The sequence below is a fragment of the Erythrolamprus reginae genome, chromosome 1 (assembly GCF_031021105.1).
Source record: "Erythrolamprus reginae isolate rEryReg1 chromosome 1, rEryReg1.hap1, whole genome shotgun sequence".
In the NCBI taxonomy this organism is placed as follows: domain Eukaryota; kingdom Metazoa; phylum Chordata; class Lepidosauria; order Squamata; family Dipsadidae; genus Erythrolamprus; species Erythrolamprus reginae.
Genome location: NC_091950.1, coordinates 381,654,162 through 381,666,268, shown reverse-complemented (window position 1 = coordinate 381,666,268; position 12,107 = coordinate 381,654,162). Strand labels below are relative to the sequence as shown.

General features: G+C 37.8%; 1 protein-coding gene across 3 annotated transcripts in view; it reads right to left on the bottom strand.

Moving 5' to 3' along the window:
• Window positions 1-12,107, bottom strand: part of EML6 (EMAP like 6) — a 123,822-nt gene that overhangs the window by 42,844 nt on the left and 68,871 nt on the right. For all 3 annotated transcript variants that reach the window (XM_070734772.1, XM_070734771.1, XM_070734773.1), the window contains 7 exons: window positions 8,642-8,769; window positions 8,243-8,384; window positions 6,103-6,255; window positions 5,155-5,286; window positions 4,211-4,299; window positions 3,104-3,280; window positions 702-903 (listed from right to left, as the gene is read on the bottom strand). In XM_070734772.1, the coding sequence (XP_070590873.1) occupies window positions 702-903; window positions 3,104-3,280; window positions 4,211-4,299; window positions 5,155-5,286; window positions 6,103-6,255; window positions 8,243-8,384; window positions 8,642-8,769 (1,023 nt within the window). The remainder of the gene's footprint in view (window positions 1-701; window positions 904-3,103; window positions 3,281-4,210; window positions 4,300-5,154; window positions 5,287-6,102; window positions 6,256-8,242; window positions 8,385-8,641; window positions 8,770-12,107) is intronic.

Here is a 12,107-nt window from a genome sequence, read left to right as displayed (position 1 = left end):
CAAATAATATGTAAATGTTTTTAAAGAAATCAGAAAAATCATCACTTATGTGAGGCAACTGAAATGTTATTTAAATGATTTTGAAATAACCTGGAATATCCCCAAATATGGAGAAATCTGCAGGAAAATGATATACTCCTTATAATAAGATCTTCTATATTCGTCTTTGCCAACTCTGTGGTGCTGAGATAGGCAATATTTCATCTGCTGATAACACCAGAACCTCAGTTATGTTTCTTTGTACTTGCCTGCTCTCTCGATGTCACTCACTTAAAAAACATGTATTTCATAAAGAAAATTCAATATGAAGCTGGCATATCGGAAAACATTGGCATATAACATAATATTTATTTGTAGGATTATCTTCGAGCGCACAAAGCTTTCCCTAAAATAGTAGAGAAGCATGCTAATCCACTTACAAGTAAAACGATCTTTTTAGATGCCATGCACATGGTGTTTGTAGCAGGCATTTGTAAATACTAATACAAATACTAATCAATTACTCTTAAATGTTTGCAGTTATATAATTTTGTTATATTCCTCATATATGAGAAAACATTAGAAAAACTGGATTATTTCATATATTGTATGAATCAGCTCAAATAGTATAATGTAATTTTGCCCAAGATACAAAAATGCCCTAGTTATTCAGCAGGCCTCCTGTATATAAGATTTTTATAGACAAAAACAAGGGCCTTTACCTCCATCTTCTTCTGCATCAGTATCGGATTCCTCACTGTCAACTAGCTTGCTTTCCTGGGTTCCAACAAATTCTCGAGTCCAGATCATCAGGGCAGTATCAGCACCACCCACTGTCAACAGCACAGAATCATTATGTAACCACCGGACATTGGTGACATGGGAACTATGACCCACATACTTCTTAAACTTGGCGTGCTGACCCTGTAACATGGGCAAATCATATGGTCAGTGGTCTCTTTTTCCTGATGGGGACCCTGCGTTCTGTTTCTAAAAATATTCAGAGGCTGTTGAAATCCAAGTATGTATGAAGCTGAAATCCTTCAAGAGAAGTCTTCTCAGCAGGCAGCACCAGCAGAAAAAATGCTGGCTTCCCTACTGACTTTCTTTCTGGGAAAGGTGGCAAAGAATATTGCAATTGTGATCACATTATCATAATTGTGTGAGCAGGTTGCCAAGTCTCCAGATTATAACGACATGTCCACAGGATGGTGATGTTGTGAAATTTTGTGTCTGTCAGACATGTTTTACAGGCCATTAAGCACCCTTTTTAAAGCTGCCGTAATTTGAACCATTATTAAGCAAATTGTAATCTGAATCCAATATGGCGCCAACAAAGGCTGCCTCGGAGAAATGCTCTCAAATGGTTTCCTTATTTTCTATTATTCTTTGCGATTCTCTATAGATTTCATGCTCACACAAGACCATCTGCTAAGAATTAAGGAACATTTCTTTAAGAAGCAACTCTCTGTAACCTAACCCCTACCTGTCTTTACAAATGCAGAGGAGGTTCTAAGACAGGAGGAAGCTAATTGCCTGGAGCTATGGATCCCCAAAAGCAAATGCAGATGGCAGAGACGAAGAGGTAAAAGGGCAGGAATACAATCTTTCTTTCCAATTCACATTCACTTGCTAATAAGATGAATGAAATACCATATTTTTCGGTGTATAAGATACACCTTTTTCCACCCTAAAAGAGGCTGATAATTAGGGTGCGTCTTATACTTTGAATGTAGCTTTCCCCCCCCAGCCCTAACTAGCTGCTAACGATCTTCCCAGCTGTTATCTTGCAGGCTCTTTCATTGTTTTGATCTGTGAAGAATGTTTTCCAAGCCCTAAGTCTTTGCAGGTTTTTTTTTCATTGCTCTATCTTGCTCCAAATAAGTTTCTTTCAGCCCTAACCAGGTGCTAACAATGTTCCCAGCTCTTACAGCTTGCAAGCTCTTTCATTGTTACTCTCTGAGAAGAATGTTTTCCAAACCCTGTCTTTGTTTTATCATTGTGTTACATTGTGTCCAAATATTTCTTTCCTGCCCTAACCAGGTGCGATTAATGTTCCGAAGCTCTTTCATTGTTACTCTCTAGGAAAAATGTTTTCCAAGCCCTAAGTCTTTGCAGATTTTTCCCCATTGGTCTAACTTGCTCTGAATGTTTCTTTCTAGCCCTAACCAGGTGCTAACAATGTTACCAACTCTTACCAGCTTGCAAGCTCTTTCATTGTTACTCTCTGCAAAGAAAAATGTTTTCCAAGTCCTAAGTCTTTACAGGGTTTTTTCCCATTGTTCTACTTGCTCTGACTGTTTCTTTCCAGGTGCTAATGATGATCCCAGCTTGCAAGCTCTTTCATTGTTACTCTCTCTGAATAAGGTTTTTTAAAAAGCCTTAACCAGGGGATAAAATAATATGCTGATGCTGACCAGACTAAGGTCACTAGCCAGATGAATACCTGGTAAGCAGATTCTTTTCCCTATTTTCTTCCCCAAAAACTAAGATGCGTCTTATACTCCGAAAAATACAGTACTCATTTTAAACAGATGCAACCCAACAAGACAAACACAGACTTCAGAGGATAGCCTATGATTCTTGACAAATGTATCTTTTTTTTATGTACACTGAGAGCATATGCACCAAAGGCAAATTCCTTGTGTGTCCAATCACACTTGGCCAATAAAGAATTCTATTTTATTCTACACTGATTGCTATATATAATGCTATAGAAAATCTTGCAAAAATTCAAATCAGCTATTTTCCTTCTTTTTAGTCTCAGCCACCCACACCAATTAAATTTGGGCAGCATCAAACCAAATAAATAAATATAGCCCAAACTGATTTTTTGATACTCATGGAGATCCTCACACAAGTTTTTGACTACCGAATAAAGAAACAAACCCTTCCACCAACTCTTGCTGAAAACTTATTACCAGAATGTTTCTGATCATTAAACTGCCTTTTCTTAAATTTTGTCTTGGAATACATGTACACCGGTAGCTCTTCTTTACAGATACTTTAGATAAAAGTAATCAAGCTTAATCGATCAATCTCCAAATGTATAGAATTCCTATTTTCTATTTTCCTTGCTATACATAATTCTTCCATTGGCACTTTTGAAAAATATTTAAATTACCTTTACTGGATATCTGAAGAGTTTTACGAACCCAAAGTCATCTCCTGTAGCTAAGAGAGTGCCATCTTTAGTAAGGGAAGCTGCATTGATAACAGTGACATCACTATGCATCGGCCAAATTCCTTCACAAGTAGGACCAAGAACACATGTCCAGATATCCCATTCAATCTTTTCAATCTGGAAGCAAACATTAAAAAAAACCAACATTATAAACTGTAAGCACATTTTTATGGTACTATTTTTTTCAATGTCTTGTCAACTGCACAAGCAATTGATCTCCAGTTAATAGGAGAATGATTCAATATGATTTTTTTTAGATCCCCTGCTTCATAATATGATTGTCCACATATCCTGATAGTACATCAAATGCTTAGCTCCATGTGCTAAGGAAATATTTATATTTTTTACACAAGTTAGGCAAGAGGGGAAAAATGGGTAGCAAAAGGATGCCTACAAATATCCCTTGACACTTGCCTGGTTCTCTTTATTACCCAAGTTAAAGAAAAATTGGTACAGTAAAATAAAGTGTTGAACTTAGTACAATTTTATAATTTCTTTTTATAATAATGCCTTTAGATTTCACATGCATTTTAGAAAATAGAAATGATGAATGTTACCCAATATTTAATCTGGAAGAGTGTCTAGATTTTGGTGGGAGACAGTCTGGCCAGTTCTCTTTGTAGTAATAAGTGTTTTGTGATTGATCCTACTCAACATGTCATTTTTGAGAATTGACCTCTTATCTATGGTAGTCATTTACTGAGAATTCCTATAGCATGCTTTCAATATTCAAATGCACTTACCATTCCAAAATACTACCTGTGCCTTGAATGATAATTACTGATTATTGCAATTACGCTTAGCAGAAAGAAAGTCATAGTCATATAAAATGAATGTATTATGGTTAAAAAAAGAAGAGTTCTTTAGTCCATCTCTACAAAACTATACAGTATTTATGTCTATACTTTGAGTTATTGCATGAAACAAAGCTTTTACCAAAGCGTATACCAAGCAGAAAACAAACTGCACATTAGACCACTTTTTTTCCTAGCAGGTAGTACTGAAATAACATATAAAATAAAGGTATCCATTTCATTTTTTCCTTACCTCTGTGGATCTTATTATATGCCGCTTTCCTCTTGGAGCTTCAAAGAAGATTTGTTCTTTGGCACCAGAATTGACTTGTAGTAGTTTCCCTTGAACATGAAGAAGTTTTCAGAAATCAGACTCAACAGATTGTAGGACACAGAAGGTGAACTTTTATTTACTTTTGGCTACTGAAAGCTTATAAAGGTTGTCAGCAAGAGATGACAATGGTAAGACCAAATGTAATATTTTTAGAACAATGGACAATGCTCCTTGCTTCATTCTACATTTTAAAGGAAAACTGGAGAAGGAATACTGCAAATTTATAGCAGAAGATACATGCTTATAATGCCTGCCTACCTACCTACCCACCTTCCTTCCTTCCTACCTACACATCCACCCACCCACCCACTTACTTACTTACTTACTTACTTATTTATTTATTATTTGATTTCTATAGCCGTCCATCTCAGCAAACAACTCTGATAATTGATGTCCTGTTGAGCCCTAAAGAATCTGCTCTCTATATTTCAGAGCAATTTTGCATTTTCAAGATTAATAATTAATAGGGATAAAATAATTGCTCGTGTGCCATATAGTTGGAAAATCAGTTTTTTTAAGGAGAGACAAATTAAGCCTGACTAATACAGTATTAACTGGCAAAGCCAAGCTGATTTCATACTTTGCATATAATGAGTACTCTTTATCTTGTATTATTTTAATAAATACTCCATTTTTATTATAGCCTTTTTTTAGAATAGACAATCCACACAACTTTATCCTGATTACTTATAAGCTGAAATACAGATGAGTTTTAGACTTTAAAACTGTCATAGAACTATACTTTTCTATTTTTCATCACAAATCAAGGAAAATACACAATCTTTTACAATGTTTTGAAGCCTTATAAGAGCTTTTCAAAGAGAGCTGTGATAAATAAAAGGTTTTGTTTTGCTGTGTTTTACCTCTTGAATCCCAATCTATGTGTGTGATATAGCTAGATGCTCCTTTACAGATTCCAACTCTTTTGCTGGTAAGTACGTTATAAATATCTACAAAATTATCATGGGAAGCCACTGCCAGGTATTTTCCTGAATCTGAAAAATATATTTAAATAAATCCAAATATTTACAAGGAATACATCAAAACATCTCTATGGAATTGAGATCAGTTATTATGGAAAAAGCAGCAAGCAGATGGAGAGATTCTAATAGATCAGTTTAGGACCACTGAAATGGTAGAATCAGGGACACCTACCTCTCTTGCTCTAGAAACTAAGTTATAAGATTTATTCCTGATATTATGCCTTCCTTGCTGGATTTTGCCCCTGCTAAAAGCTGTTATAATGTTATAACAGCTTGTAACGGGTGAAATCTAGCATGTTCTGAAAGGTTATGGAGAACTGGTAGCCAAAATTTTGGGTAGTTCGAAGAACCAGCAAATACCACCTCTGGCTGGCCCCAGAGTGGGTAGAAATAGATCCTTTCCTCAGTAGTGGAGAGGGAATGGGGATTTTGCAGTATTCTTCCCCCGCCATGCCCACCAAGCCACCCCATACCCACCAAGCCACGCCCAAAAAACTGGTAGTAAAAAATAAATAATCCCATCACTGCATTACATTGCTATCAAATTTTGGCGGTATAATCTATGGATTCTTTGGGACATTTGCTTTGGGACATTTGATTGCTTTCATGCTAATGGACTAAGAAATGGATGTTTACGTTTGCTTAGTTTCTCTGTATCATGAAATAATGACTTATCATAGGTTGACATAACTTTTAAAAAGCAAATTTAACCTCATATAAAAACATATATAGTATATGTGGCATATTAATGTTTATAAATATCCCTTGCCTCTTCAGAATTTTCCTTTTAAAGGATTTTAAAATAATAATTTAAAAGTTCACTTTGACCTCGAGAAAATTTGATGTCAGAGATCATTTCTTTTCTGTGATGGAAAGTAAGCATATCTTCCAAAGTATCAGCATTCACAACCAGAAAGCTTCCATCATTTAATCCAACTGCCAAAGCTTTTCCATCAGGGGAGAAGGCACAGCATCGTCCACCTAAAAAAGTTCAGAGAAAATCTGTGCCTAAATCTTATTTTATTATTTGCTTATTTCTTTTGTCAAGTACGTATTGGTAGTATACAAAGAGATAACAATATTTATATACATGATACTAGTAAAAGAGAAACATTGGGACAGGGGATGGAAGGCACTCTAGTGCACTTACGCATGGCCCTAAATCTTAGGGACCAGGGAATGAAATTTTGGGCAACAAAGAGCTCCTCAATCACAAAATCACACAAATAGTAGTGGTGGTGGATTCAGAGTGAAGTTCCCATGTCAAAGAGAAGGGGGGCATATTTATTTTAAAATACAATTGCTATTAAGAATTTTAAATGAAATAAAAAATGAAATTGGAGAAATGAAAGGGGAGTAAACGATAGAATAGGGACAATTCAAAAAACAATAATAGAAAATGATCAGAGAATAAAAGTTGTGGAAATAAAAATAGATAGTAAAATATAAATGATGGCAGACCAAGCTCAACAAACTAACAGATTGATGGCTAAATCAATAACATTTCTTGAATTAGAAAAAGCATCATATTATCTACGGTTCCAAAAAATTGAAGAAGAAAAAGACAATGATTTGGGAGAAAAACTGGCAGAGATACTGGTGGAAATATTACAAAATGATAAACATGACATAATTAAAGATATTGATTACGCATGTACACACAGACTGGCAAGAGACGTACACATACAATTCATGAAAAGAACAATAAGGCACGAGATGTATAAGAATTTTTATTACAATAGTAAAAACTAATACAAACTAAATTAGAGAAGAAATAAAACAAGATCAAAAAGGGAAAGACAAAAATAAAAATGAAAGAAAAAAGAAGAATTTTTTTTAAAAAATGATTTCCCAGGTTCATCACAGGTATAAAAAAATTAATACCTTTTCACCCCCTGTAAAGTTAAACAGATATCTCTTCCTCCCATATCCCATTTCTTACTTACAAGCAAACCCATAAAACATCAACTTTTCAATCCTGGTGTCAATTGATTCCAGGAGACATGAGGAGTATAAAAAAAGATGTGTACCAAACAATTTTTCCCCATAAGGAATAATGTAGTGAGTCACAAGGCCGCCAACAAGCCAATAGCTTGCATGTTTAGTACCAAACAAATGATGAGTACCGGAACAAACATTTTGTGTTGAAATGTGTTGAGAACCATTTTTTTAAAAAAAGTTTTTTTATTTTTCACATGTGTTCATAAAAATGTCAATGCATATACTTTACAAACATATCAAAAACAGTGCCTAAATCCATTTATGTATTCATATTTATACCTCTTATAAATAAATCATGAATCTGCATGAATCTTGCTTGTTGAGATCCAAATTTGATGACTTTCAAAGCAGTTAAGTACAAGGATATCATTAGTAGCTATACTGAAGATCAAACAGTGCTCACAATCTAATATTCTAGTTTTCTGATCATCTCCCTTAATTTGGACAGTCTCCTTTAATTTGGATTGAGACAGTCTCCCTTAATTTAACTAGTCAAGACAAACATTTTTTAAGGAAAAATAGTAATGGGTGATGTAATTCAGGCTGCTTAAATCTGTTGGTTTTAAATATTGCATATATTACAATTCCTATCTTTACAATCATAAGTAATAGTCATTCATGCTGAGTATGACAGGAATTGTACTTGAACACAGTGTTCAATGAGTAATTAACGATTCAGATGTATGATATAAACATGTCTCCATGTTTGAAGATGTTTAATAACAATTGGATTTATTACTGGTTTCAACTGAAATCCTTATTGTGAGTCATACAAATTCCAGAAATTTGCACAAATTTGAACTATTAAGCCACATATAACTTTCCAGGTATTTACAAGAATACAAATCTATACAATAAAACCAAGAGCTCAGCTAAATGGAAAACTAAACATGTAAATAGTTATATTTGATTTAACTGATCAAAGATTATGTAACTTTGAAATCCTTCATGAACATCAAATTGTTACCTTTTTTAAGTTTTCGCACTGCCAGCATACGATGTTGGGAGGAAAGCTCCCAGATCCTTAGAGTTTTATCATCGCTCACTGTTGCACAGATAGGCAAAAGAGGATGTGCTGCTAGACCCCAGACTTCTCCTTCCATATGGCCCTGTTTATAAATAGGGAAAATATTCCTTTAAAAAAAAGCAGATACTGTGCTGGAAATCTATTTGTCAATATAATGTAAAGAATATCCAATCCAATAACATCCTGAATAGCTTCTTTATCAAATTCACTGAATTGCAAAAAAGTGCAGAGGGCTACAGTGAAATTAAATATAGGAAATGAATTAAATTAAGAACAAATGTAGAAATGCTGTTTATGCTCTTTGATATAGCTCTTGGTACATAAAATAAGCAATTATACCTGCACAAGTAGAGTCATGGGACCAGTTTTATCAATTTCAAGAATCTCTCCATTTTTTGTTCCCACCAGTATATGTCCATGTCCTAGAGTGATGGCACGGATTGATGGATTATCTTCCAGCAGTAACCCTAAGAGGAAGAAAAATAAATAAACCTAATTTCATTTAATTTTCTTCATTTTAATAGAACTTCTCATTTGCTAGATTTTATCTCAATTTAGATTATCTCATTAAAATTTTTAAAAGTGAGTCATACAATAACTTAAGGCTTGGGCCATGTGTACCAGTACATATTATTACTGTGTATTGTATGTATTGAAGAATGTCTTCTGAATGTTCAGAAACTTCAGATAGCACAAAATATGGCAGCTGGCCTATTTATTAGAACTAGGCATTGTGATCATATTATGTGAGCATTACTTCTTACTACGCTACTTGGCTCTAGGCTTAGTTCTAAGTCCTCTACTAATTTGTAAAACGTTCCATGGTTTGAATCTGAAGTATCTACAGAAATACTCTTCATATATTTCTACTTCTACATTTCTATTCCAGATAAAGCACAAAAAAACCCCATATTTGCAAGACCTTTTCCCTCTGAGAGCATTTGCTTGCTACACTACGTGCATCAGGATGGATGTACTCCAGGTTGCTTTCCTTAAATGTTGTCATCTAGCAAGGCCTAAGTAGTGTGGCCTTTTTAGCAGTTTCCCCTGCCCTTTAGAACATTCCTTCCACCTGCAATTTGGCCCCTAATTTAGGGGCTAAACCTCTGAAAAGCCTTGAAGATCTGACTTTTCCCATTGGGGTAGTTTGTAGTTAGAGTGCAGAAACATTTTTGTTGGATGCAAGAGATTTCTTGCTTTGGGGCGGAAGAGGGAAAACTAGGATTTTTTTATGCTGGTTTCCATTTTTTAAAATTGTTTATATTATATTTATATATAAAATAAATCAATACAGTGATCCCTCGATTAGCACGGTCTCGATTAGCGCGAAACGCTGCAACGCGGTTTTTCAAAAAATATTAATTAAAAAAATAAAATATTAAAATAAAATATTAAAAAATAAAAAATAAGTCCACGCTAGTTCTCTCTCTCTTTCTCTCCCTGTTGCCGGCGTGGTATATGAGAGAGAAAGAGAGAGGCAGAGGTCGGGCGCATTACCGGGAGGTGGAGGCGGCGTGGGGACGCTGGGTGCCGGGGACACCGAGGAGGGGGTGGACGTCAACTGCGGGCGGGAGGAAAGCGAATGCCACGGGGCTGGGCTCGGCTCCCCCCTCGGCTCCCCCCCTTACCAGCCCCGCCGCGGAAGGCTCCATTCTGTTCCCTGAATGGAGACCGCTGGCCGCTCAATCGGGCCGGCAGGGAACAGAATGGAGCCTTCCGCGGCGGGGCTGGTAAGGGGGGGAGCCGAGGGGGGAGCCGAGCCCAGCCCGTGGCATTCGCTTTCCTCCCGCCCGCAGCCGACTGATCGTGGGCTCCTTCGCAACCTCGGAGAGCTTCCTGGTTTTCGTGAGCTTTCATGCCCTGGAAGCTCTCCGAGGTTGCGAAGGAGCCCACGATCAGTCTCGGCTGCGGGTGGGAGGAAGGCGAATCCCCCGTGGGCTCCGTTACATCTTCCACTGCCAGCCAGGCCATGCTGGCGGCAGCGGAACAATCGCCTTCCTCCCGCCCGCAGCCGACTGACCGTGGGCTCCTTCCCGAGCTCCCTTCCTGAGCCTCCCGTTTTCTCTCCCCCCCCCTCGCCCCTTCGCCTCCCTGTGTTCCTAGGAGAAGTGCTGGGGATTGAGGCAAGACAGACCTTCTGCTCCTCACCAGCACTTCTCCTAGGAACACAGGGGGGCGAAGGGGCGAGGGGGCAGAGAGAAAACGGGAAGCTCAGCATTCCGTCAGCCGCAGCGCTGGCTGTCAACTTTTCTTTTTAAAACTGGGCAGGAGCTGACTTGCCTCCCCAGTGCTAAAAAGAAAAGTTGACAGCCAGCGCTGCGACTGACGGAATGCTGAGCCTCCCGTTCTCCCCCCCCCCCCACCTCGCCCCTTCCGGTTTCGGCGTTCGGCAACGGAGTCCGGCGCTGGGGCCATGCGGGGCCGCTCATCCAGGGGGGCGTGGACTGGCAAGTCGCCCTCCTTTCTCTTTCTTTCTCTCTCTTATACCACACCGGTAACAGGGAGAGAAAGAGAGAGAGCGGAGGGCACCTTGCCGGTCCACGCCCCCCTAGATGAGCGGCTCCGCATGGCCCCAGCGCCGCCTAGGGGTTTCCCCTTTGCCTGGGCGGCGGGAAGACCAAGGGAAGGTTCCTTCAGCCGCCCAACACCTGATCCGCTCCGCAGCGCGGCAACGGGGAAACCCCATCTTCGGCTCCTCGCTGCTTCTGCGCTGCAGAGCAGATCAGCTGTTGGGCGGCTGAAGGAACCTTCCCTTGGTCTTCCCCGCCGCCCACACGCAAACTCCACCATCTGCGCATGTGCGGCCATGAAAAAATGGCGCACATGTGCAGATGGTGGTTTTTACTTCCGCATCCAGTATAACGCAGAAATCGGTTAGCGCGGGAGGTCTTGGAACGTAACCCCCGCGCTAATCGAGAGATCACTGTACATTTAAAAATGATTATTGTATTAGAGCCCAGGTTTTCTTAGTGGTAGTTCCAGTGAACACAGTAGGCTTTCCCTTATTTTATCCACGCAATAACTTATGGATTTAAGTTGACCTGAAAGATATTGCCAGACCCAAAACCATCACATAGCACTATGATCAAATGGGAATGGTGTTTCTGTCTCTTTTAGAAGTTCATGCAATGTGACACTATTCATTTATTTTTTCCAAGTATATTAATGACTAAAATTTAAGTTTGAGCATAAATTATCAGTAATATGTTAAACTGAAAGCCTTAATATATTATGCAGCAATGAATTTCCATCTGATAGCATGAATTTCTTTGACTGTATTGCTTGCAATTTTTATCCCCATGAAAGTTTACATAAAATGAATAATATATTGCATACTTACATAAATACTCATTATGCTATTGCCTTTCACGATAAGCATCAATATGAAAAAGGTGGAAAAAGGGTAAGAAATAGTAAGGCACAATATTAAAGGCATAAGAAAGAAAAGAGAAAAGGAAATATGGCTAAATCTAATTTATACCAATATCATTCACTGTATTTCCTCATATGTTTCTAACATTCAAATCATCCTCATTTCTACAATGTTTGATACTGGTTTGAATACTGGTCACCCCCCCCCAACTTTTCAAAACTTTTTTTTGGGGGGGGGCAGGAATCTCATTAAGTTCATCCAACTCCATGAGTTTGTGGTCCTTCTTTTCCTATTCTTTTCATATATTCGTTTTGTTATAAACAGGACAAATATATTAGTCACCACTATATTACCAAATGTTCATATCCCCAAACAATAAATCTTATATTTCAAAAAAAGGTACGCTAATTACTAATGAAATAATTTTAAAAA